This window comes from Rhinoderma darwinii, chromosome 9, assembly GCF_050947455.1.
Source record: "Rhinoderma darwinii isolate aRhiDar2 chromosome 9, aRhiDar2.hap1, whole genome shotgun sequence".
In the NCBI taxonomy this organism is placed as follows: Eukaryota; Metazoa; Chordata; class Amphibia; order Anura; family Rhinodermatidae; genus Rhinoderma; species Rhinoderma darwinii.
In genome coordinates this window covers 78980906-79008866 of record NC_134695.1, presented here as the reverse complement: position 1 = coordinate 79008866, position 27961 = coordinate 78980906, and the positions used below count along the sequence as shown (strand labels likewise).

The 27961-nt window shown below is 50.8% G+C and overlaps 1 protein-coding gene across 1 annotated transcript; it reads right to left on the bottom strand.

Annotated features, from left to right (window-relative positions):
* On the bottom strand, nt 1-27961 carry CFAP263 (cilia and flagella associated protein 263). The gene is made up of 7 exons (XM_075836797.1): nt 27323-27961; nt 21895-22053; nt 18241-18321; nt 16857-17012; nt 2044-2151; nt 1788-1943; nt 1-285 (listed from the first exon to the last, which is right to left on the bottom strand). The coding sequence occupies exons 1-7, from the start codon at nt 27959-27961 to the stop codon at nt 160-162; spliced, it is 1425 nt and encodes a 474-aa protein (XP_075692912.1). The 3' UTR covers nt 1-159.

Here is a 27961-nt window from a genome sequence, read left to right as displayed (position 1 = left end):
TTGGGTCGCAGGGAGTTTATTGTTCTTCACGTTACACGAAAAACTTCAAAATAAAACCAAATCTAATGATTAAGAACTTGGGGTGCCGTATGGTAGGAACCATCCACAATGGCCGTAACTGGAGGTGCTGCCCCTTCTGCGCTCACCCCATGACACTTCTCAGTTGCTGGTTGTCCCGGTATCTGTTGTAATCTGTCCCCGCTCTCCATGTAGCTGCCCGTATGCTGGCATCAGACTGGTCGCCTTCATCTGCTCCCAACTTCTGCGCTGAGTCCTCAGGGAAAGCTGTGGGTCAGGAGACATGATCAGAAATGATCCCCATCTCATCAGAATGGATTGTTGACAAATCACTGAACAGACCGCACTTACTCATAGGGCAGGTACACCCACCACTTCCCAGCAGGACGCAGACAAAACACAATGCTACATAGAGGGAGATTAGGCTTTGTTCACATCTGCGCCAGGGTCCCGTTCCATCTGAGTTTTCGTCAACTGCGCTATTGATTCTGTCAAACGACGGAATTCTTGCACAACGGAGACAAACGGAAACCATTGGCACCGGAATCCGTCACCATTGAAACCTACGGTTTCCGTTTGTGTCAGTCAGGACTCCGTTCCGACGGAAAACTCAGACGTAATGTCAGAACAGAGCCCTGACGTAGATGTGAACGGAGCCTTACACAGGTGCAGATATACTGATGAGCAGCCATTCACAGGCCTACTATTCATGAGGGGGGGGGGCTTCTTAGTATTATCATTGCACATAGACGTAGCTTCTATAAGTGTCGGTCACATGGGGGCTCTTAGTGCAGCCTATTAGTCACACCCATAATATTCGACAAGGCGGCTGCCCAGCACCCTCCAATATACGGACACACCATTCTCCCCCAGCACTAGACCTGGCTGAATCCAGTAAAGACATCCATGATACACGATGAATATCAATGGTAAACTTCAGGTATTGGTAAAATTTTGGCCAAACTATGAAAGCTCGCAACCCGCATCAAGGCACGGCATCGTATTGCGAGTCTCCACACTCCCTGTATGTGGCTGTAAAGGATCTGCCAGGCACAGCTTCTGTGTCGACGCCCGTGGTTAATCAGTCTGCACCTGCTCCTAGGTCTGAGAGAGTGACTCGATCGGCTACCACTCAGGCTAGGAGGCTGAGGAGTGGGAGAGCCTATCACAGCCTGGCCAGACGGTTCTAGCTCCTGCCCTCGGTCTATTTATACCTTAATTTCGTGCTCTTCCTTGCCTGTGATTCTGTCTGGTTTCCTGGCTCTGCTGTTCCTGCTATTACGATTGACCTCTGCTTCCTATTGACCCTGGCTTTACTGACTACTCTCCTCATTCACCTCTCTTGTTGCTCACGGTGTTGCCGCGGGCAACTGCCCCATTTCCCTTAGCTTTGTGTCCCCTTGTCTGTTTGTCTGTCGTGCACATATTGAGAGTAGGGACAGTCGCCCAGTTGTACCCCGTCGCCTAGGACGGGCCATGCAAGTAGGCAGGGGCTGAGTGGCGGGTAGATTAGGGCTCACCTGTCTGTCTCCCTACCCCGACATTACAGTAGCAGTGTGTTTCGTCTGCGTGCTGTGGGAAGGGGTGCGTGGTCCTGCCCTTATGAGGAAGAATGGATTGTTGGAATTATTGGCCTTGAAATGACTCAAGATCGTCCAACATCTGACTGGTCCATGTGACACGAGGTCGGCACCGGTAATATCTGGTGACATCTCTATAAGGTTTCATACAGTCTGAACACCCAATATGTGCCCTACAATGTTGGTTACCTCCGCAATCTCCACTTTCCTCTCCCAGGCTCGCAGGTTCTTCTCCCGCTCCTCCTGCTCCATCTTCTCCTGCACATAATGCAGAACGTCGGGAACCCTGAAGTCGCTCAGCTGTTTCCGCAGCTTTCTGTGAAGACTTTCTGCCTTTACTCGATCCTTGAAAAAGTGACCAGAAACCGAAAAAGTCACAGCCTGGAAAACGCTGCAAATAAAGAAGCTGGAACCTCCAGCAGGTCACCCCCGGCCCCCACTCCACCTGCTCCACCTGCTCCGTCTCCAGCTCAATCCTCTGCAGGATATCATGACGCACAGAAATCTCCTTGGACAGGTGGATCGACTCCGCCATGGTGTTCTGTAGTCGTCTCTGTAAACAAGACCATCAAAAAAGTCACTCCACCCCGTCCCCGTATCCTCCTCCATATATACAGCCTCACCCCGTCCCTGTATCCTCCTCCATATATACAGCATCATCCCGTCCCCGTATCCTCCTCCATATATACAGCCTCATCCCGTCCCTGTAACCTCCTCCATATATACAGCATCATCCCATCCCCGTATCCTCCTCCATATATACAGCCTCACCCCGTCCCTGTATCCTCCTCCATATATACAGCCTCATCCCATCCCCGTATCCTCCTCCATATATACAGCCTGTCCCCGTATCCTCCTCCATATATACAGCCTCACCCCGTCCCCGTATCCTCCTCCATATATACAGCCTCACCCCGTCCCCGTATCCTCCTCTATATATACAGCCTCACCCCGTCCCCGTATCCTCCTCCATATATACAGCCTCACCCCGTCCTGTATCCTCCTCCATATATACAGCCTCATCCCGTCCTGTATCCTCCTCCATATATACAGCCTCACCCCGTCCCCGTATCCTCCTCCATATATACAGCCTCATCCCGTCCTGTATCCTCCTCCATATATACAGCCTCACCCCGTCCCCGTATCCTCCTCCATATATACAGCCTCACCCCGTCACTGTATCCTCCTCCATATATACAGCCTCACCCCGTCCCCGAATCCTCCTCCATATATACAGCCTCATCCCGTCCCCGTATCCTCCTCCATATATACAGCCTCACCCCGTCCCCGTATCCTCCTCCATATATACAGCCTCATCCCGTCCCTGTATCCTCCTCCATATATACAGCCTCACCCCGTCCCCGTATCCTCCTCCATATATACAGCCTCACCCCGTCCCTGTATCCTCCTCCATATATACAGCCTCACCCCGTCCCTGTATCCTCCTCCATATATACAGCCTCATCCCGTCACTGTATCCTCCTCCATATATACAGCCTCACCCCGTCCCCGTATCCTCCTCCATATATACAGCCTCATCCCGTCCCCGTATCCTCCTCCATATATACAGCCTCATCCCGTCCCCGTATCCTCCTCCATATATACAGCCTCATCCCGTCCCTGTATCCTCCTCCATATATACAGCCTCATCCCGTCCCTGTATCCTCCTCCATATATACAGCCTCACCCCGTCCCCGTATCCTCCTCCATATATACAGCCTCATCCCGTCCCCGTATCCTCCTCCATATATACAGCCTCATCCCGTCCCCGTATCCTCCTCCATATATACAGCCTCATCCCGTCCCCGTATCCTCCTCCATATATACAGCCTCATCCCGTCCCTGTATCCTCCTCCATATATACAGCCTCACCCCATCCCCGTATCCTCCTCCATATATACAGCCTCATCCCGTCCCCGTATCCTCCTCCATATATACAGCCTCATCCCGTCCCTGTAACCTCCTCCATATATACAGCCTCATCCCGTCCCCGTATCCTCCTCCATATATACAGCCTCACCCCGTCCCCTCCTCCATATATACAGCCTCACCCCGTCCCTGTATCCTCCTCCATATATACAGCCTCACCCCGTCCCCGTATCCTCCTCCATATATACAGCCTCACCCCGTCCCCGTATCCTCCTCCATATATACAGCCTCACCCCGTCCCTGTATCCTCCTCCATATATACAGCCTCACCCCGTCCCCGTATCCTCCTCCATATATACAGCCTCACCCCGTCCCTGTATCCTCCTCCATATATACAGCCTCATCCCGTCCCCGTATCCTCCTCCATATATACAGCCTCACCCCGTCCCTGTATCCTCCTCCATATATACAGCCTCATCCCGTCACTGTATCCTCCTTCATATATACAGCCTCACCCCGTCCCCGTATCCTCCTCCATATATACAGCCTCACCCCGTCCCTGTATCCTCCTCCATATATACAGCCTCACCCCGTCCCCGTATCCTCCTCCATATATACAGCCTCACCCCGTCCCTGTATCCTCCTCCATATATACAGCCTCATCCCGTCCCCGTATCCTCCTCCATATATACAGCCTCATCCCATCCCCGTATCCTCCCTTATATATACAGCCTCATCCCGTCCCTGTATCCTCCTCCATATATACAGCCTCATCCCGTCCCTGTATCCTCCCTTATATATACAGCCTCACCCCGTCCCTGTATCCTCCTCCATATATACAGCCTCATCCCGTCCCTGTATCCTCCCTTATATATACAGCCTCACCCCGTCCCTGTATCCTCCTCCATATATACAGCCTCACCCCGTCCCCGTATCCTCCTCCATATATACAGCCTCATCCCGTCACTGTATCCTCCCTTATATATACAGCCTCACCCCGTCCCTGTATCCTCCTCCATATATACAGCCTCACCCCGTCCCCGTATCCTCCTCCATATATACAGCCTCATCCCGTCCCTGTATCCTCCCTTACATATACAGCCTCACCCCGTCCCTGTATCCTCCTCCATATATACAGCCTCACCCCGTCCCCGTATCCTCCTCCATATATACAGCCTCATCCCGTCCCTGTATCCTCCTCCATATATACAGCCTCACCCCGTCCCTGTATCCTCCTCCATATATACAGCCTCACCCCGTCCCTGTATCCTCCCTTATATATACAGCCTCACCCCGTCCCTGTATCCTCCTCCATATATACAGCCTCACCCCGTCCCTGTATCCTCCTCCATATATACAGCCTCACCCCGTCCCTGTATCCTCCTCCATATATACAGCCTCACCCCGTCCCTGTATCCTCCTCCATATATACAGCCTCACCCCGTCCCTGTATCCTCCTCCATATATACAGCCTCATCCCGTCCCTGTATCCTCCTCCATATATACAGCCTCATCCCGTCACTGTATCCTCCTCCATATATACAGCCTCATCCCGTCCCCGTACCCTCCTCCATATATACAGCCTCATCCCGTCCCCGTATCCTCCTCCATATATACAGCCTCATCCCGTCCCCGTATCCTCCTCCATATATACAGCCTCACCCCGTCCCCGTATCCTCCTCCATATATACAGCCTCACCCCGTCCCTGTATCCTCCTTCATATATACAGCCTCATCCCGTCCCCGTATCCTCCTCCATATATACAGCCTCATCCCGTCACTGTATCCTCCTCCATATATACAGCCTCACCCCGTCCCCGTATCCTCCTCCATATATACAGCCTCACCCCGTCCCTGTATCCTCCTCCATATATACAGCCTCATCCCGTCCCCGTATCCTCCTCCATATATACAGCCTCACCCCGTCCCCGTATCCTCCTCCATATATACAGCCTCACCCCGTCCCCGTATCCTCCTTCATATATACAGCCTCATCCCGTCCCTGTATCCTCCCTTATATATACAGCCTCACCCCGTCCCTGTATCCTCCTCCATATATACAGCCTCACCCCGTCCCTGTATCCTCCTCTATATATACAGCCTCATCCCGTCCCCGTATCCTCCTCCATATATACAGCCTCACCCCGTCCCTGTATCCTCCCTTATATATACAGCCTCACCCCGTCCCTGTATCCTCCTCCATATATACAGCCTCACCCCGTCCCTGTATCCTCCTCCATATATACAGCCTCACCCCGTCCCTGTATCCTCCTCCATATATACAGCCTCATCCCGTCCCCGTATCCTCCTCCATATATACAGCCTCACCCCGTCCCTGTATCCTCCTCTATATATACAGCCTCATCCCGTCCCCGTATCCTCCTCCATATATACAGCCTCACCCCGTCCCTGTATCCTCCCTTATATATACAGCCTCACCCCGTCCCTGTATCCTCCTCCATATATACAGCCTCACCCAGTCCCTGTATCCTCCTCCATATATACAGCCTCACCCCGTCCCTGTATCCTCCTCCATATATACAGCCTCACCCCGTCCCTGTATCCTCCTCCATATATACAGCCTCACCCCGTCCCCGTATCCTCCTCCATATATACAGCCTCACCCCGTCCCCGTATCCTCCTCCATATATACAGCCTCACCCTGTCCCTGTATCCTCCTCCATATATACAGCCTCACCCCGTCCCTGTACCCTCCTCCATATATACAGCCTCATCCCGTCCCTGTATCCTCCTCCATATATACAGCCTCATCCCGTCCCTGTATCCTCCTCCATATATACAGCCTCATCCCGTCCCCGTATCCTCCATATATACAGCCTCATCCCGTCCCTGTATCCTCCTCCATATATACAGCCTCATCCCGTCCCCGTATCCTCCTCCATATATACAGCCTCACCCCGTCCCTGTATCCTCCTCCATATATACAGCCTCATCCGTCCCCGTATCCTCCTCCATATATACAGCCTCATCCCGTCCCCGTATCCTCCTCCATATATACAGCCTTATCCTGTCACTGTACCCTCCTCCATATATACAGCCTCAAATCGTCACTGTATCCTCCTCCATATATACAGCCTCACCCCGTCCCTGTATCCTCCTCCATATATACAGCCTCATCCCGTCCCCGTATCCTCCTCCATATATACAGCCTCATCCCGTCCCCGTATCCTCCTCCATATATACAGCCTCACCCCGTCCCTGTATCCTCCTCCATATATACAGCCTCACCCCGTCCCTGTATCCTCCTCCATATATACAGCCTCATCCCGTCCCCGTATCCTCCTCCATATATACAGCCTCACCTCGTCCCCGTATCCTCCTCCATATATACAGCCTCATCCCGTCCCTGTATCCTCCTCCATATATACAGCCTCATCCCGTCCCTGTATCCTCCTCCATATATACAGCCTCATCCCGTCCCTGTATCCTCCTCCATATATACAGCCTCATCCCGTCCCTGTATCCTCCCTTATATATACAGCCTCATCCCGTCCCTGTATCCTCCTCCATATATACAGCCTCATCCCGTCCCTGTATCCTCCTCCATAAATACAGCCTCACCCCGTCCCTGTATCCTCCTCCATATATACAGCCTCATCCCGTCCCTGTATCCTCCTCCATATATACAGCCTCACCCCGTCCCTGTATCCTCCTCCATATATACAGCCTCATCCCGTCCCTGTATCCTCCATATATACAGCCTCACCCCGTCCCTGTATCCTCCTCCATATATACAGCCTCACCCCGTCCCTGTATCCTCCTCCATATATACAGCCTCACCCCGTCCCTGTATCCTCCTCCATATATACAGCCTCATCCCGTCCCCGTATCCTCCTCCATATATACAGCCTCATCCCGTCCCCGTATCCTCCTCCATATATACAGCCTCATCCCGTCCCTGTATCCTCCTCCATATATACAGCCTCACCCCGTCCCTGTATCCTCCTCCATATATACAGCCTCATCCCGTCCCCGTATCCTCCTCCATATATACAGCCTCATCCCGTCCCTGTATCCTCCTCCATATATACAGCCTCATCCCGTCCCTGTATCCTCCTCCATATATACAGCCTCACCCCGTCCCTGTATCCTCCTCCATATATACAGCCTCATCCCGTCCCCGTATCCTCCTCCATATATACAGCCTCATCCCGTCCCTGTATCCTCCTCCATATATACAGCCTCACCCCGTCCCTGTATCCTCCTCCATATATACAGCCTCACCCCGTCCCCGTATCCTCCTCCATATATACAGCCTCACCCCGTCCCCGTATCCTCCTCCATATATACAGCCTCATCCCGTCCCCGTATCCTCCTCCATATATACAGCCTCACCCCGTCCCTGTATCCTCCTCCATATATACAACCTCACCCCGTCCCTGTATCCTCCCCCATATATACAACCTCACCCCGTCCCTGTATCCTCCTCCATATATACAGCCTCACCCCGTCCCCGTATCCTCCTCCATCTATACAGCCTCATCCCGTCCCCGTATCCTCCTCCATATATACAGCCTCATCCCGTCCCTGTATCCTCCTCCATATATACAGCCTCATCCCGTCCCTGTATCCTCCTCCATATATACAGCCTCACCCCGTCCCTGTATCCTCCTCCATATATACAGCCTCACCCCGTCCCCGTATCCTCCTCCATATATACAGCCTCACCCCGTCCCCTCCTCCATATATACAGCCTCATCCCGTCCCTGTATCCTCCTCCATATATACAGCCTCACCCCGTCCCCTCCTCCATATATACAGCCTCACCCCGTCCCTGTATCCTCCTCCATATATACAGCCTCATCCCGTCCCTGTATCCTCCTCCATATATACAGCCTCACCCCGTCCCTGTATCCTCCTCCATATATACAGCCTCATCCCGTCCCCGTATCCTCCTCCATATATACAGCCTCACCTCGTCCCCGTATCCTCCTCCATATATACAGCCTCATCCCGTCCCTGTATCCTCCTCCATATATACAGCCTCATCCCGTCCCTGTATCCTCCTCCATATATACAGCCTCATCCCGTCCCTGTATCCTCCTCCATATATACAGCCTCATCCCGTCCCTGTATCCTCCCTTATATATACAGCCTCATCCCGTCCCTGTATCCTCCTCCATATATACAGCCTCACCCCGTCCCTGTATCCTCCTCCATAAATACAGCCTCACCCCGTCCCTGTATCCTCCTCCATATATACAGCCTCATCCCGTCCCTGTATCCTCCTCCATATATACAGCCTCACCCCGTCCCTGTATCCTCCTCCATATATACAGCCTCATCCCGTCCCTGTATCCTCCATATATACAGCCTCACCCCGTCCCTGTATCCTCCTCCATATATACAGCCTCATCCCGTCCCTGTATCCTCCTCCATATATACAGCCTCACCCCGTCCCTGTATCCTCCTCCATATATACAGCCTCACCCCGTCCCCGTATCCTCCTCCATATATACAGCCTCACCCCGTCCCCGTATCCTCCTCCATATATACAGCCTCATCCCGTCCCCGTATCCTCCTCCATATATACAGCCTCACCCCGTCCCTGTATCCTCCTCCATATATACAACCTCACCCCGTCCCTGTATCCTCCCCCATATATACAACCTCACCCCGTCCCTGTATCCTCCTCCATATATACAGCCTCATCCCGTCCCCGTATCCTCCTCCATATATACAGCCTCATCCCGTCCCTGTATCCTCCTCCATATATACAGCCTCACCCCGTCCCTGTATCCTCCTCCATATATACAGCCTCACCCCGTCCCCGTATCCTCCTCCATATATACAGCCTCACCCCGTCCCCTCCTCCATATATACAGCCTCATCCCGTCCCTGTATCCTCCTCCATATATACAGCCTCACCCCGTCCCCTCCTCCATATATACAGCCTCACCCCGTCCCTGTATCCTCCTCCATATATACAGCCTCATCCCGTCCCCGTATCCTCCTCCATATATACAGCCTCACCCCGTCCCCGTATCCTCCTCTATATATACAGCCTCACCCCGTCCCCGTATCCTCCTCCATATATACAGCCTCACCCCGTCCCTGTATCCTCCTCCATATATACAGCCTCACCCCGTCCCCGTATCCGCCTCTATATATACAGCCTCATCCCGTCCCCGTATCCTCCCTTATATATACAGCCTCATCCCGTCCCCGTATCCTCCTCCATATATACAGCCTCATCCCGTCCCTGTATCCTCCTCCATATATACAGCCTCATCCCGTCCCCGTATCCTCCTCCATATATACAGCCTCATCCCGTCCCCGTATCCTCCTCCATATATACAGCCTCATCCCGTCCCCGTATCCTCCTTCATATATACACCCTCATCCCGTCACTGTACCCTCCTCCATATATACAGCCTCACCCCGTCCCTGTATCCTCCTCCATATATACAGCCTCACCCCGTCCCCTCCTCCATATATACAGCCTCACCCCGTCCCCGTATCCTCCTCCATATATACAGCCTCATCCCGTCCCTGTATCCTCCTCCATATATACAGCCTCACCCCGTCCCTGTATCCTCCTCCATATATACACAGCCTCATCCCGTCACTGTATCCTCCTTCATATATACAGCCTCACCCCGTCCCTGTATCCTCCCTTATATATACAGCCTCATCCCGTCCCTGTATCCTCCTCCATATATATACAGCCTCATCCCGTCCCCGTCTCCTCCTCCATATATACAGCCTCACCCAGTCCCTGTATCCTCCTCCATATATACAGCCTCATCCCGTCCCTGTATCCTCCCTTATATATACAGCCTCATCCCGTCCCCGTATCCTCCTTCATATATACAGCCTCATCCCGTCCCCGTATCCTCCTTCATATATACAGCCTCATCCCGTTCCCGTATCCTCCTCCATATATACAGCCTCACCCCGTCCCCGTATCCTCCTCCATATATACAGCCTCACCCCGTCCCTGTATCCTCCTCCATATATACAGCCTCACCCCGTCACTGTATCCTCCTCCATATATACAGCCTCACCCTGTCCCTGTATCCTCCTCCATATATACAGCCTCACCCCGTCCCTGTATCCTCCTCCATATATACAGCCTCACCCCGTCCCTGTATCCTCCTCCATATATACAGCCTCATCCCGTCCCCTCCTCCATATATACAGCCTCATCCCGTCCTCCATATATACAGCCTCACCCCGTCCCCTCCTTCATATATACAGCCTCATCCCGTCCCTGTATCCTCCTCCATATATACAGCCTCATCCCGTCCCCGTATCCTCCTCCATATATACAGCCTCACCCCGTCCCCTCCTCCATATATACAGCCTCACCCCGTCCCCGTATCCTCCTCCATATATACAGCCTCACCCCGTCCCCGTATCCTCCTTCATATATACAGCCTCACCCCGTCACTGTATCCTCCTCCATATATACAGCCTCATCCCGTCCCTGTATCCTCCTCCATATATACAGCCTCACCCCGTCCCTGTATCCTCCTTCATATATACAGCCTCACCGAGTCACTGTATCCTCCTCCATATATACAGCCTCACCCTGTCCCTGTATCCTCCTCCATATATACAGCCTCACCCCGTCCCTGTATCCTCCTCCATATATACAGCCTCACCCCGTCCCTGTATCCTCCTCCATATATACAGCCTCATCCCATCCCTGTATCCTCCCTTATATATACAGCCTCATCCCGTCCCTGTATCCTCCTCCATATATACAGCCTCACCCCGTCCCCGTATCCTCCTCCATATATACAGCCTCACCCCGTCCCCGTATCCTCCTCCATATATACAGCCTCATCCCGTCCCTGTATCCTCCTCCATATATACAGCCTCATCCCGTCCCTGTATCCTCCCTTATATATACAGCCTCATCCCGTCCCTGTATCCTCCCTTATATATACAGCCTCACCCCGTCCCCTCCTCCATATATACAGCCTCACCCCGTCCCTGTATCCTCCTCCATATATACAGCCTCACCCCGTCCCTGTATCCTCCTCCATATATACAGCCTCACCCCGTCCCCGTATCCTCCTCCATATATACAGCCTCATCCCGTCCCCGTATCCTCCTCCATATATACAGCCTCACCCCGTCCCTGTATCCTCCTCCATATATACAACCTCACCCCGTCCCCGTATCCTCCTCCATATATACAGCCTCATCCCGTCCCTGTATCCTCCCTTATATATACAGCCTCACCCCGTCCCCGTATCCTCCTCCATATATACAGCCTCACCCCGTCCCCGTATCCTCCTCCATATATACAGCCTCACCCCGTCCCTGTATCCTCCTCCATATATACAGCCTCACCCCGTCCCCGTATCCTCCTCCATATATACAGCCTCACCCCGTCCCCGTACCCTCCTCCATATATACAGCCTCACCCCGTCCCCGTATCCTCCTCCATATATACAGCCTCACCCCGTCCCCGTATCCTCCTCCATATATACAGCCTCACCCCGTCCCCGTATCCTCCTCCATATATACAGCCTCACCCCGTCCCTGTATCCTCCTCCATATATACAGCCTCATCCGTCCCTGTATCCTCCCTTATATATACAGCCTCATCCCATCCCTGTATCCTCCTCCATATATACAGCCTCATCCCATCCCTGTATCCTCCCTTATATATACAGCCTCATCCCGTCCCCGTATCCTCCTCCATATATACAGCCTCACCCCGTCCCCGTATCCTCCTCCATATATACAGCCTCACCCCGTCCCTGTATCCTCCTCCATATATACAGCCTCACCCCGTCCCTGTACCCTCCTCCATATATACAGCCTCACCCCGTCCCCGTATCCTCCTCCATATATACAGCCTCATCCCGTCACCTCCTCCATATATACAGCCTCACCCCGTCCCTGTATCCTCCTCCATATATACAGCCTCACCCCGTCCCTGTATCCTCCTCCATATATGCAACCTCATCCCGTCCCTGTATCCTCCCTTATATATACAGCCTCATCCCGTCCCCGTATCCTCCTCCATATATACAGCCTCATCCCGTCCCTGTATCCTCCTCCATATATACAGCCTCATCCCGTCCCTGTATCCTCCCTTATATATACAGCCTCATCCTGTTCCCGTATTCTCCTCCATATATACAGCCTCACCCCGTCCCTGTATCCTCCTCCATATATACAGCCTCATCCCGTCCCCGTATCCTCCTCCATATATACAGCCTCATCCCGTCCCTGTATCCTCCTCCATATATACAGCCTCATCCCGTCCCTGTATCCTCCTCCATATATACAGCCTCATCCGGTCCCTGTATCCTCCCTTATATATACAGCCTCATCCAGTCCCTGTATCCTCCTCCATATATACAGCCTCACCCCGTCCCCGTATCCTCCTCCATATATACAGCCTCACCCCGTCCCCGTATCCTCCCTTATATATACAGCCTCACCCCGTCCCCGTATCCTCCCTTATATATACAGCCTCACCCCGTCCCCGTATCCTCCCTTATATATACAGTACTGACCAAAAGCTTTGAGACTTTGGTTCTCACAAAGTCTGCTGCTTCTTCAGTGTTGTAGATCTTTTAGGCAGGTGTTTCTGGTATAGCGAAAGGCTATATGCACCTTTATACCTGGATAGTTGGGAGAAGTTGCTCCTGGGTGGAGTTGCTCCTGGGTGGAGTTGCTCGTGGATGGTTGGGAGACGTTGCTCCTGGGTGGAGTTGCTCGTGGATGGTTGGGAGACGTTGCTCCTGGGTGGAGTTGCTCGTGGATGGTTGGGAGACGTTGCTCCTGGGTGGAGTTGCTCGTGGATGGTTGGGAGACGTTGCTCCTGGGTGGAGTTGCTCCTGGACGGTTGGGAGACGTTGCTCCTGGGTGGAGTTGCTCCTGGACGGTTGGGAGACGTTGCTCCTGGGTGGAGTTGCTCCTGGACGGTTGGGAGACGTTGCTCCTGGGTGGAGTTGCTCGTGGATGGTTGGGAGACGTTGCTCCTGGGTGGAGTTGCTCTTGGATGGTTGGGAGACGTTGCTCCTGGGTGGAGTTGCTCTTCGATGGTTGGGAGACGTTGCGCCTGGGTGGAGTTGCTCTTGGATGGTTGGGAGACGTTGCTCCTGGGTGGAGTTGCTCGTGGATGGTTGGGAGACGTTGCTCCTGGGTGGAGTTGCTCGTGGATGGTTGGGAGACGTTGCTCCTGGGTGGAGTTGCTCGTGGATGGTTGGGAGACGTTGCTCCTGGGTGGAGTTGCTCCTGGACGGTTGGGAGACGTTGCTCCTGGGTGGAGTTGCTCCTGGACGGTTGGGAGACGTTGCTCCTGGGAGGAGTTGCTCGTGGATGGTTGGGAGACGTTGCTCCTGGGTGGAGTTGCTCGTGGATGGTTGGGAGACGTTGCTCCTGGGTGGAGTTGCTCTTCAATGGTTGGGAGACGTTGCGCCTGGGTGGAGTTGCTCTTGGATGGTTGGGAGACGTTGCTCCTGGATGGAGTTGCTCTTGGATGGTTGGGAGACGTTGCTCCTGGATGGAGTTGCTCCTGGATGGAGTTGTTCTTGGATAGTTGGGAGACGTTGCTCCTGGATGGAGTTGCTCTTGGATGGTTCGGAGACGTTGCTCCTGGATGGAGTTGCTCCTGGATGGAGTTGTTCTTGGATAGTTGGGAGACGTTGCTCCTGGATGGAGTTGCTCCTGGATGGAGTTGTTCTTGGATAGTTGGGAGACGTTGCTCCTGGATGGAGTTGCTCCTGGATGGAGTTGTTCTTGGATAGTTGGGAGACGTTGCTCCTGGGTGGAGTTGCTCTTGGATGGTTGGGAGACGTTGCTCCTGGGTGGAGTTGCTCTTGGATGGTTGGGAGACGTTGCTCCTGGGTGGAGTTGCTCTTGGATGGTTGGGAGACGTTGCTCCTGGGTGGAGTTGCTCTTCAATGGTTGGGAGACGTTGCGCCTGGGTGGAGTTGCTCTTGGATGGTTGGGAGACGTTGCTCCTGGGTGGAGTTGCTCGTGGATGGTTGGGAGACGTTGCTCCTGGGTGGAGTTGCTCGTGGATGGTTGGGAGACGTTGCTCCTGGGTGGAGTTGCTCGTGGATGGTTGGGAGACGTTGCTCCTGGGTGGAGTTGCTCCTGGACGGTTGGGAGACGTTGCTCCTGGGTGGAGTTGCTCCTGGACGGTTGGGAGACGTTGCTCCTGGGTGGAGTTGCTCCTGGACGGTTGGGAGACGTTGCTCCTGGGTGGAGTTGCTCGTGGATGGTTGGGAGACGTTGCTCCTGGGTGGAGTTGCTCTTGGATGGTTGGGAGACGTTGCTCCTGGGTGGAGTTGCTCTTCGATGGTTGGGAGACGTTGCGCCTGGGTGGAGTTGCTCTTGGATGGTTGGGAGACGTTGCTCCTGGGTGGAGTTGCTCGTGGATGGTTGGGAGACGTTGCTCCTGGGTGGAGTTGCTCGTGGATGGTTGGGAGACGTTGCTCCTGGGTGGAGTTGCTCGTGGATGGTTGGGAGACGTTGCTCCTGGGTGGAGTTGCTCCTGGACGGTTGGGAGACGTTGCTCCTGGGTGGAGTTGCTCCTGGACGGTTGGGAGACGTTGCTCCTGGGAGGAGTTGCTCGTGGATGGTTGGGAGACGTTGCTCCTGGGTGGAGTTGCTCGTGGATGGTTGGGAGACGTTGCTCCTGGGTGGAGTTGCTCTTCAATGGTTGGGAGACGTTGCGCCTGGGTGGAGTTGCTCTTGGATGGTTGGGAGACGTTGCTCCTGGATGGAGTTGCTCTTGGATGGTTGGGAGACGTTGCTCCTGGGTGGAGTTGCTCGTGGATGGTTGGGAGACGTTGCGCCTGGGTGGAGTTGCTCTTGGATGGTTGGGAGACGTTGCTCCTGGATGGAGTTGCTCTTGGATGGTTGGGAGACGTTGCTCCTGGATGGAGTTGCTCCTGGATGGAGTTGTTCTTGGATAGTTGGGAGACGTTGCTCCTGGATGGAGTTGCTCTTGGATGGTTGGGAGACGTTGCTCCTGGATGGAGTTGCTCCTGGATGGAGTTGTTCTTGGATAGTTGGGAGACGTTGCTCCTGGATGGAGTTGCTCCTGGATGGAGTTGTTCTTGGATAGTTGGGAGACGTTGCTCCTGGATGGAGTTGCTCCTGGATGGAGTTGTTCTTGGATAGTTGGGAGACGTTGCTCCTGGATGGAGTTGCTCTTGGATGGTTGGGAGACGTTGCTCCTGGATGGAGTTGCTCCTGGATGGAGTTGTTCTTGGATAGTTGGGAGACGTTGCTCCTGGATGGAGTTGCTCCTGGATGGAGTTGTTCTTGGATAGTTGGGAGACGTTGCTCCTGGATAGAGTTGCTTCTGGACGGTTGGGAGAAGTTGCTCTTGGAAGATGTTTAGAGCCCATTGTTTATTTCTATAAGTGTTCTTAGGTAAAATGATGAGTGACCCGCTCCCCTGGATGATAATCACCCGCACACATGAATGGTCTCAGGATGCTTTACTGTTGGCAGCGCTCACCTTTTCTTTTCCGGACAATCATTCTTCCAGATGTCCCAAACCGTGTGAAGGAGTCTTCATGAGAGAAAGTCACTTTACCCCAGTCCTCTGCAGTCCCTGTACTTCCTGCAGAATGTCTCTGTCCTTCATGTTTTTCTTGGAGAGAAGCGGCTTCTTTGCTGCCCTTCCTGACACCGGGCCGGCCTCCAAAAGCCATCGCTGCACTGTGGGGTCAGATGCACTGACACCTGCCTGCTGCCATTCCTGAGCATGCTCTGCACTGCTGTTGTACCGATCCCATAGCTGAATACTCTTTAGGAGACTGTCCTGGCACTTGCTGGACTTTCCTGGGCGCAGTGAAGCTTCTTCACAGTAATTTAATTTTTCTCCTTGAAGTTCTTGATGATCCGATAAATGATTGATTTAGGGACAATCTTACAAGCAGCAATGTCCTTGCCTGTAAAGCAATGATGACTGCACGTGTTTTCTTGGAGGTAACCATGGTTAACAGAAGAAGATTTTACAATGATTTCAAGCACCATCCCTCTTTTAAAGCAACCAGTCTGCTCTTATAATTCAATCAGCATGACAGTGAGAGATCAGCCGCCTTGTCCCCGCTCACACAGAGGTAACAAGATCACTGATATGATGTCAGCAGCTCATATTGTTACAGGGCTGAAATGCAGTGGAAATTGGGGTTTTGTGATTAAGTTTTATTTTCATGCCAAGGAATGACTTTACAATTAACTGTAATTCATCTGATCACCTTCATAACAAGCTTGAGGTGATGCAAATTGTCACTATGAAAACTCAAGCAGCAAACTTTGTGAAAAGCAAAATTTGTTAGTCTCAAAACTTTTGGCCAGAACTGTATAACCTCATCGGAGAGCGGTCTCCTCCTCCACATATACAACCTGTCTCTCCGGGGAGTTCCCTGCAGTCACCTTGTAGGAGTTGAGCACCTGCAGAGTGTCGCCAGTGGTCAGTTTCAGCTGCAGAAGATCCTGGTTACGTTCATCAATTCGCTCCAGAAATTGCGCGTTTTCAATTTTCAGCTGCTGGAAATCCACCTCATTCAGCACTTCCCCCATCTCCTCCTTCTGTAAAGGGTGAAAGAGAACAACCAGCTCATCACTGGGAAGACTTACACAATATACCCAGGATTGGGAAAAAGTATTCACCCCCTCCAGATGTGGCCTAGTATTGATTGTGTCCTGAAGTATCAGACCTGCAGGACGGCTACGCATTTCTCCTAAAAAGAGCAATAAAACGTTGTTGTTTTTTAACTGGCTAACACGGTACAAAAACTTTTTATTGTTTTGACCCTCCGAGTAGGTACTTAAGTTTCTACGATGAAATTCGGTAAGAGAGGAGTCTGGGGAGGATTACACGGCTGCCACGAAGGGCCCGTGCACTGCCATGTGAGCAGATCCTGAATGGCAGCGCACGGAGTAGCGATCATCCGGGTCTACAGAGCTGTATGCGCTTAATGAGGCACCAGTATTATCCCAGCACCCGGATATTAGTGACGGAACCGAGAACTCTGCACCGGAAATAGAAACGTCTTATTACATTGGTGATCCCTTCTTATTATTACATTGGTGATCCCTTCTTCTTATTACATTGGTGATCCCTTCTTCTTATTACATTGGTGATCCCTTCTTCTTATTACATTGGTGATCCCTTCTTCTTATTACATTGGTGATCCCTTCTTCTTATTACATTGGTGATCCCTTCTTCTTATTACATTGGTGATCCCTTCTTATTACATTGGTGATCCCTTCTTCTTATTACATTGGTGATCCCTTCTTCTTATTACATTGGTGATCCCTTCTTCTTATTACATTGGTGATCCCTTCTTATTACATTGGTGATCCCTTCTTCTTATTACATTGGTGATCCCTTCTTCTTATTACATTGGTGATCCCTTCTTATTACATTGGTGATCCCTTCTTCTTATTACATTGGTGATCCCTTCTTCTTATTACATTGGTGATCCCTTCTTCTTATTACATTGGTGATCCCTTCTTCTTATTACATTGGTGATCCCTTCTTCTTATTACATTGGTGATCCCTTCTTCTTATTACATTTCTATTGTTAAACACAATGTAATATAACAGGGAACATCAAGAAGGAGGTGAATACTTTACCACAGCGCTGAACACATACAGTGCACAGTGTCAGGCTGCAGCCGCACAGCCTTCATACTGAATCTATAGGAACATGAGGTACAGAAGAGCTGGATGTAATCTGTTGACATGACAGCAGCCGCTGACCCCGCTGCCCCCCGCTGCCTGTCACAATCGCTGTAAAGCGGGGGCTTGTACCTGCTTCAGCTGCATCTGTAACTTCTTCTTTTGAATTTTTAATGCTGCATTCTTTAAACGGAGCTTATCCACCAGACTGTCCTGGACAAAAGAGAGTGGGTGTCACACGTCATATATACCACCTTGTACCCCAATATATTATCTGCATGTGTGTCTGACTATATCCTACACTGCACCCCAATATATGATCTATGTGATGAGTACCTGACTATATCCTACACTGCACCCCAATATATGATCTATGTGATGCGTGCCTGACCATATCCTTCACTGCACCCCAATATATTATCTATGTGATGTGTGTCTAACCATATCCTACACTGCACCCCAATATATGATCTATGTGATGTGTGCCTGACCATATCCTACACTGCACCCCAATATATTATCCATGTGATGAGTACCTGACTATATCCTACACTGCACCCCAATATATTATCCATGTGATGTGTGCCTGACCATATCCTACACTGCACCCCAATATATTATCTATGTGATGCGTGCCTGACCATATCTCGCTCTGCACCCCAATATATTATCCATGTGATGTGTGCCTGACCATATCCTACACTGCACCCCAATATATTATCTATGTGATGCGTGCCTGACCATATCTCGCTCTGCACCCCAATATATTATCCATGTGATGTGTGCCTGACCATATACTACACTGCACCCCAATATATTATCTATGTGATGTGTGCCTGACCATATCCTACACTGCACCCCAATATATTATCCATGTGATGTGTGCCTGACCATATCCTACACTGCACCCCAATATATTATACATGTGATGTGTGCCTGACCATATCCTACACTGCACCCCAATATATTATCCATGTGATGTGTGCCTGACCATATCCTACACTGCACCCCAATATATTATCCATGTGATGTGTGCCTGACCATATCCTACACTGCACCCCAATATATTATCCATGTGATGTGTGCCTGACCATATCCAACACTGCACCCCAATATATTATCCATGTGATGCATGCCAGACCATATCCTACACTGCACCCCAATATATTATCTATATGATGTGTGCCTGACCATATCCTACACTGCACCCCAATATATTATCTATGATGTGTGCCTGACCATATCCTACACTGCACCCCAATATATTATCTATGTGATGCGTGCCTGACCATATCTCGCTCTGCACCCCAATATATTATCCATGTGATGTGTGTCTGACCATATCCTACACTGCACCCCAATATATTATCCATGTGATGTGTGCCTGACCATATCCTACACTGCACCCCAATATATTATCCATGTGATGTGTGCCTGACCATATCCTACACTGCACCCCAATATATTATCCATGTGATGTGTGCCTGACCATATCCTACACTGCACCCCAATATATTATCCATGTGATGTGTGCCTGACCATATCCAACACTGCACCCCAATATATTATCCATGTGATGCGTGCCAGACCATATCCTACACTGCACCCCAATATATTATCTATATGATGTGTGCCTGACCATATCCTACACTGCACCCCAATATATTATCTATGATGTGTGCCTGACCATATCCTACACTGCACCCCAATATATTATCTATGTGATGCGTGCCTGACCATATCACGCCCTGCACCCCAATATATTATCTATGTGATGTGTGCCTGACCATATCCTACACTGCACCCCAATATATGATCTATGTGATGTGTGCTTGACCATATCCTACACTGCACCCCAATATATTATCCATGTGATGTGTGTCTAACCATATCCTACACTGCACCCCAATATATGATCTATGTGATGTGTGCCTGACTATATCCTACACTGCACCCCAATATATTATCTATGTGATGTGTGCCTGACCATATCCTACACTGCACCCCAATATATTATCCATGTGATGCGTGCCAGACCATATCCTACACTGCACCCCAATATATGATCTATGTGATGTGTGCTTGACCATATCCTACACTGCACCCCAATATATTATCCATGTGATGTGTGTCTAACCATATCCTACACTGCACCCCAATATATGATCTATGTGATGTGTGCTTGACTATATCCTACACTGCACCCCAATATATTATCTATGTGATGTGTGCCTGACCATATCCTACACTGCACCCCAATATATTATCTATGTGATGAGTACCTGACTATATCCTACACTGCACCCCAATATATTATCTATGTGATGAGTACCTGACCATATCCTACACTGCACCCCAATATATTATCTATGTGATGCGTGCCTGACCATATCTCGCTCTGCACCCCAATATATTATCCATGTGATGTGTGTCTGGCCATATCACGCCCTGCACCCCAATATATTATCTATGTGATGTGTGCCTGACCATATCCTACACTGCACCCCAATATATTATCCATGTGATGTGTGCCTGACCATATCCTACACTGCACCCCAATATATTATACATGTGATGTGTGCCTGACCATATCCTACACTGCACCCCAATATATTATCCATGTGATGTGTGCCTGACCATATCCTACACTGCACCCCAATATATTATCCATGTGATGTGTGCCTGACCATATCCTACACTGCACCCCAATATATTATCCATGTGATGTGTGCCTGACCATATCCTACACTGCACCCCAATATATTATCCATGTGATGTGTGCCTGACCATATCCAACACTGCACCCCAATATATTATCCATGTGATGTGTGCCAGACCATATCCTACACTGCACCCCAATATATTATCTATGATGTGTGCCTGACCATATCCTACACTGCACCCCAATATATTATCTATGTGATGCGTGCCTGACCATATCTCGCTCTGCACCCCAATATATTATCCATGTGATGTGTGTCTGGCCATATCACGCCCTGCACCCCAATATATTATCTATGTGATGTGTGCCTGACCATATCCTACACTGCACCCCAATATATTATCCATGTGATGCGTGCCAGACCATATCCTACACTGCACCCCAATATATGATCTATGTGATGTGTGCTTGACCATATCCTACACTGCACCCCAATATATTATCCATGTGATGTGTGTCTAACCATATCCTACACTGCACCCCAATATATGATCTATGTGATGTGTGCTTGACTATATCCTACACTGCACCCCAATATATTATCTATGTGATGTGTGCCTGACCATATCCTACACTGCACCCCAATATATTATCTATGTGATGAGTACCTGACTATATCCTACACTGCACCCCAATATATTATCTATGTGATGAGTACCTGACCATATCCTACACTGCACCCCAATATATTATCTATGTGATGTGTGCCTGACCATATCCTACACTGCACCCCAATATATTATCCATGTGATGTGTGCCTGACCATATCCTACACTGCACCCCAATATATTATCCATGTGATGTGTGTCTGACTATATGCTACACTGCACCCCAATATATGATCTATGTGATGTGTGCCTGACCATATCCTACACTGCACCCCAATATATGATCTATGTGATGTGTGCCTGACCATATCCTACACTGCACCCCAATATATGATCTATGTGATGTGTGCCTGACCATATCTCGCTCTGCACCGCAATATATTATCTATGTGATACGTCTCTGGCCATATCACGCCCGGCACTGGATATAGAGGGAGTATTTCTGCAGGGACTGACTCTTGCCAGCGTCTTCTCTTCCATGTAGCGGAGAATCTTTTCGGGGGTCACCCCTACATCCTTCTTGTTGCTCACAGCAGCTCTGCTGATGTCTCGCTCAAACTCGTATTTGGCCTTCTTAATTTCCGAGCTGCGAATCTCAGCCTCCTCCATGGTGGCCTGAAGAAGCAGAGAAGACAATTAGTCAGAGCGAGTGGAGGACAGCGGGGGGGGGGGCTGCGGCGATCAACCCGGGGGGACTGCGGCGATGACCCCGGGGGGGGGGGGGGACTGCGACGATGAACCCGGGGGGGGGGGGGACGGGTACGACTGCGGCGATGAACCCGGCGCGGGACACGACTGCGGCGATGAACCCGGGGGGGACTGCAGCGATAACCCCAGGGGGTCTGACCCCACATGACTGCTTCCAGCAACCTGGTTATATCCCTGAAAAAGAAGAAATGACCCAGCGCTTGTAAAAGGAACTGCAGATCCAAATTTATTCCAATGATTAAAAGTTCTAGTGAACCTGAACCTGAACCTGCAGTTCCTTTTACAAGCGCTGGGTCATTTCTTCTTTTTCGTGTGCCGTCACGCCGGATCCGAGCGCCGTCTGGACTAAGACCATCAGTGGGGGAGCTGGAGGATTCCTCCCTATTTTTCCGTTAGTTATATCCCTGTCTGGGTGACAGCCAATACGGCATTACAGCTCCCATTGGACAGTCATTTCTTAATCGTGCCGAGTGACAAATTGCCAAATTGTAATATTTATTTCCGGTTGCATATAGAGATATATTATTTCTATAATTATACACAAAACAGGGGGGGGGTTTATACAGTTGCAACGAAAAGTAAGTGACCCCTCTGGATGGAGCCGGATTTCTGCAGCGATCACTGATACAATCCCCGTCCATCAATGTAACTGCTGATAACAGAGAATTGTTCTGCTCATGACCTCTATTCAGCCGCAGCGCAGGGAGAGAAGTGAACCCCTGTATTAAGGACTTCTCCAACAACTTGTGGTAAAGGGTCTTTCAGGGACGGGGAACAATCACCTCTTGTACAAATGAACTTTTTATGTTAAACATTTTTTAGAGAGTAAATGTCATTACATAAACCTTTTGACGCGTCAGAAGTTTTGATTGGTTGGGATCCGGGTGCTGGGAGTCCCACCGATCAGAGAAGGGGCAGAATCGTTCAGCCGAGCACAGCACCCCTTGTGCTGTGATGGGATCATTACAGTTATATTCAGACTTCTATGAGCCCGACATCAGCTAACCCGGCCCCTGCGGAGAGCCGACATCAGCTAACCCGGGCCCCTGCGGAGAGCCGACATCAGCTAACCCGGGCCCCTGCGGAGAGCCGACATCAGCTAACCCGGCCCCTGCGGAGAGCCGACATCAGCTAACCCGGGCCCCTGCGGAGAGCCGACATCAGCTAACCCGGGCCCCTGCGGAGAGCCGACATCAGCTAACCCGGGCCCCTGCGGAGAGCCGACATCAGCTAACCCGGGCCCCTGCGGAGAGCCGACATCAGCTAACCCGGGCCCCTGCGGAGAGCCGACATCAGCTAACCCGGGCCCCTGCGGAGAGCCGACATCAGCTAACCCGGCCCCTGCGGAGAGCCGACATCAGCTAACCCGGGCCCTGCGGAGAGCCGACATCAGCTAACCCGGGCCCCTGCGGAGAGCCGACATCAGCTAACCCGGCCCCTGCGGAGAGCCGACATCAGCTAACCCGGGCCCCTGCGGAGAGCCGACATCAGCTAACCCGGGCCCCTGCGGAGAGCCGACATCAGCTAACCCGGCCCCTGCGGAGAGCCGACATCAGCTAACCCGGGCCCCTGCGGAGAGCCGACATCAGCTAACCCGGGCCCCTGCGGAGAGCCGACATCAGCTAACCCGGGCCCCTGCGGAGAGCCGACATCAGCTAACCCGGGCCCCTGCGGAGAGCCGACATCAGCTAACCCGGGCCCCTGCGGAGAGCCGACATCAGCTAACCCGGGCCCCTGCGGAGAGCCGACATCAGCTAACCCGGCCCCTGCGGAGAGCCGACATCAGCTAACCCGGGCCCTGCGGAGAGCCGACATCAGCTAACCCGGGCCCCTGCGGAGAGCCGACATCAGCTAACCCGGCCCCTGCGGAGAGCCGACATCAGCTAACCCGGGCCCCTGCGGAGAGCCGACATCAGCTAACCCGGGCCCCTGCGGAGAGCCGACATCAGCTAACCCGGGCCCTGCGGAGAGCCGACATCAGCTAACCCGGGCCCCTGCGGAGAGCCGACATCAGCTAACCCGGGCCCCTGCGGAGAGCCGACATCAGCCCATATTCTAACATTCTTGTGTGGCCATATTCAGAGACCCATAACTTTTCTATTTTTCCATCCAATGAGCATTGTGAGGACTTGCTCTTTGCGGTGTGTGCTCTAGTTTTTATTGGTACCGTTTTGGGGTACGTGACTGACCAAAAAACAGCAATTCCACCGTTTTTTTGAATCAAACAAGTTTTTATTGATAATACAACATCCGTTATACAGCCTGTACAGAAAACCAATAGAAATAACATCTCTTAAGTAATGCGAAATCTATTCAAGTGCTTTATGGCATGTATACAGCATCTTTGGTTACACCTCCACCTACTTCTCCCCCCAACTTAAAGAGGCTCTGTCACCAGATTTTGCAGCCCTATCTGCTATTGCATGTGATCGGCGCTGCAATGTAGAGAACAGTAACGTTTTTATTTTTAAAAAACGAGCATTTTTGGCCAAGTTATGACCATTTTTGTATTTATGCAAATGAGGCTTGCAAAAGTCCAAGTGGGCGTGTTTAAAAGTAAAAGTCCAAGTGGGCGTGTATTATGTGCGTACATCGGGGCGTTTTTACTACTTTTACTAGCTGGGCGTTCTGACGAGAAGTATCATCCACTTCTCTTCAGAACGCCCAGCTTCTGGCAGATCACACTTTGACGTCACTCACAGGTCCTGCATCGTGTCAGACGAGCGAGGACACATCGGCACCAGAGGCTACAGATGATTCTACAGTCCATGTAGCTACTTACCTGCAAACGCCGATGCTGCTGCAGAATCATCTGTAGCCTCTGGTGCCGATGTGTCCTCGCTCGTCTGACACGATGCAGGACCTGTGAGTGACGTCACAGCGTGATCTGCCAGAAGCTGGGCGTTCTGAAGAGAAGTGGATGATACTCCTATACACAACGCCCAGCTAGTAAAAGTAGTAAAAACGCCCCGATGTACGCACATAATACACGCCCCGATGTAACACATAATACACGCCCACTTGGACTTTTGCAAGCCTCATTTGCATAAATACAAAAATGGTCATAACTTGGCCAAAAATGCTCGTTTTTTAAAAATAAAAACGTTACTCTTATCTACATTGCAGCGCCGATCACAGGCAATAGCAGATAGGGGTGCAAAATCTGGTGACAGAGCCTCTTTAGCTACCCCCCTCCCTTGCAGTACCCCCTCTCTTTCCACCACTCCTCCTCCATGTCTCCTGCATAGTAAACCGATATTCGACCAGACCTTAAACATGTATGTGTGTCATCCCCCCTCCAAATCTCATCTAGTGATCCGCATTGCCATAGGCGTGCACCCATTTACCCCATTGTTTCTAGTGTTTCTGAATTGTCCCTCTTTTCAGATATATCCGATGTTCCAGTGATACCGTGTGGTTAACATACCCAACCAGCTCAGCCACCTCCGGGGGATCCGCCTGCAGCCAATATTTTGCGATTAGTTTCCTAGCATGATACAAAATCTTTTTAATAGACAGTAGCTCCACTCCATCCCCTCCTTCCTCCCCAATGCAGCCCAATAAGAATATTTTAGGTTCCATTGGGAAATCTCTCCCATATACTTTAGACACCATACTTTTAACTTCCTTCCAATAGCCTTCTAGCAGCGGGCAGCTCCAAAACATGCTTTATGTCCGCCCCATCAAACATGCACCTGGGACATTCCTTAGTTGATCTAATGCGCATTTGCCATAGCACCTTAGGCGTCCTATACACCCTGTGTAATAGAAAAAGCTGTGACCTCCTGTGCGCTACACTAATAGAGAGTCTTTTAGATGATCCAAGTATCTCCTCCCAGTCGTCATCCCCTATAGGCCCTACATCCTCTTCCCATTTACGTCTGATCTCCACCAGCGGATCTCCCAGAAATCTAGAGAGTAGCGTATTATATAGCACCGAAATAATCCCTTTAGTGTCTTTTGCCCCTAGTACCCGCTCCATCCCTCCCATGGTGGAACAGCTCACATCCACCAGTCTCTCTTGTGCCTGCGCCGCATGCCTTAATTAAAGATATTGGTAGAACAGCCGATGTGAGAGTCCAAACTCCTCCTGTATTCGAGCAAAGGGCTTAAAAACCCCTCCGTCATACAGCTGGTGCACATATCTGATCCCTGCTTGTTCCCAATCCTGAAATCCTTCCAGCATATTAAATTCCCATAGGTATGGATTGTCCCATAAAGGCATATAATTGGAGCATCCTGTAACCCCCAATACCTTCTTACTTTCCCACCAAACTCTATGTATCAATAGTAAAGTCGGCCTCCCTCCTTAATTTATGGGATTCCATGGCCTCTAATACATCCGTTCTCTGACCCAGATAATACATCAGTTTCCCACTAGAATCCCACTCCTCCCTATTCTTCCAGCCCTTAAAGTGTTGTAATTGAGGCGCTAGATAATATATCCACGCATTCGGAATAGCTAACCCCCCCTGTTCAGCTGGTAGTTGTAGCTTTTCCAGTTTTATCCTGGGGATCCCCCTTTTCCACACCAAGTCCCTAAACAAGTTATGGATTCTCCTGAACCAGTATTTAGGCAACCACACTGGGGCATTATGCACCACATAAAGAACCTGGGGCATCAGAATCATTTTGATGAGATTTGCTCGACCCAGCGCTGACCGTGGTAGCCCCAGCCATATTTTGGTCTTATCCGTGAGTTTGCTCAACAATGGTATCACATTCAACTCAATAAAGTCCTGCACCCTCGCCGATATCGTGATTCCCAGGTACTTACATTTCTGTACGCACGGTACCTCAATTCCTCCAATCACCAACGGCGTATCCACTGGCTGGAGTGGCAACAACACCGACTTATTCCAATTAATTTTTAGTCCTGAGAATCTACCAAATCGCTCCAATACATTCATTATCACTGGCAGTGAGTAATTTATTTCCCCAGGAACATCAAGATATCGTCCGCATATAGTGCAATGCGCTCCTCCAGCTCCCCATAACGAAACCCTTCTATCCCTGGATGCTGTCTTACCATATTGGCTAGGGGTTCAATTGCCAGCGCAAATAGTAGTGGCGAAAGTGGGCATCCCTGTCGCGTCCCCCTCTCCAGTCTGAAGGAATCTGACATCCTTCCATTTGCTCTTATCCTAGCTACCGGCTCCTTATATAATAATTGTACCCATTTTATACATTTCCTTCCAAAGCCGATGCGTTCCAGGACAGCCCACAGATACCCCCACTCCACACTATCAAATGCCTCGGCGGCATCCAAAGACAGCACCGCTCTACACCGCGCATGCGGAGCATCTGTCTGCAGATTCAGGAAAAGTCTACGTAGATGAACTGCTGTAGAGCGCGATGGCAGGAATCCCGACTGATCCGTCCCCACAATTGTAGTCACTACTCGCGACAGCCTATTAGCCAGTACTTTCGCTAACATTTTTATGTCCGTGGTTAGAGATATCGGTCTGTATGAGTCAGGTTGTTTCCGGTCTTTCCCTTCCTTGGGGATTACGACTATAACGGCTTCGTACATTGTCTGCGGTAAACGCCCCCTGGTGAAACTATCCTGGAACACTTCCAGTAACTCCGGCAGAACCGTCTCCCCATATGTTTTATACAATTCCGTGGGTATACCATCTATCCCTGGAGCCTTTTCGTTTGCCATAGAACTTAACGCTTCCTGTATCTCCTCTAGCGTAATTGGCTCCTCCAATCCCTCTCTCTCCTCCTCCCCCAGGGTAACCCATGTCATTCCTGCCAGATATTCTGACAGCAGATCCTCCGAGTAGTCCACCTTAGTGCGGTACAGTTCCAT

What these genes read in the sequence shown, in the direction of transcription:
- CFAP263 (XM_075836797.1), bottom strand. Translation starts at nt 27,961, where the DNA reads ATGGAACTGTACCGCACTAAGGTGGACTACTCGGAGGATCTGCTGTCA. An exon ending in TACAGATGCAGCTGAAGCAG is followed by an intron (nt 17,013 to 18,240) that starts GTACAAGCCCCC and finishes CACCCTTTACAG; the next exon opens with AAGGAGGAGATGGGGGAAGT. An exon ending in AGACGGAGCAGGTGGAGCAG is followed by an intron (nt 1,944 to 2,043) that starts GTGGAGTGGGGG and finishes CACTTTTTCAAG; the next exon opens with GATCGAGTAAAGGCAGAAAG.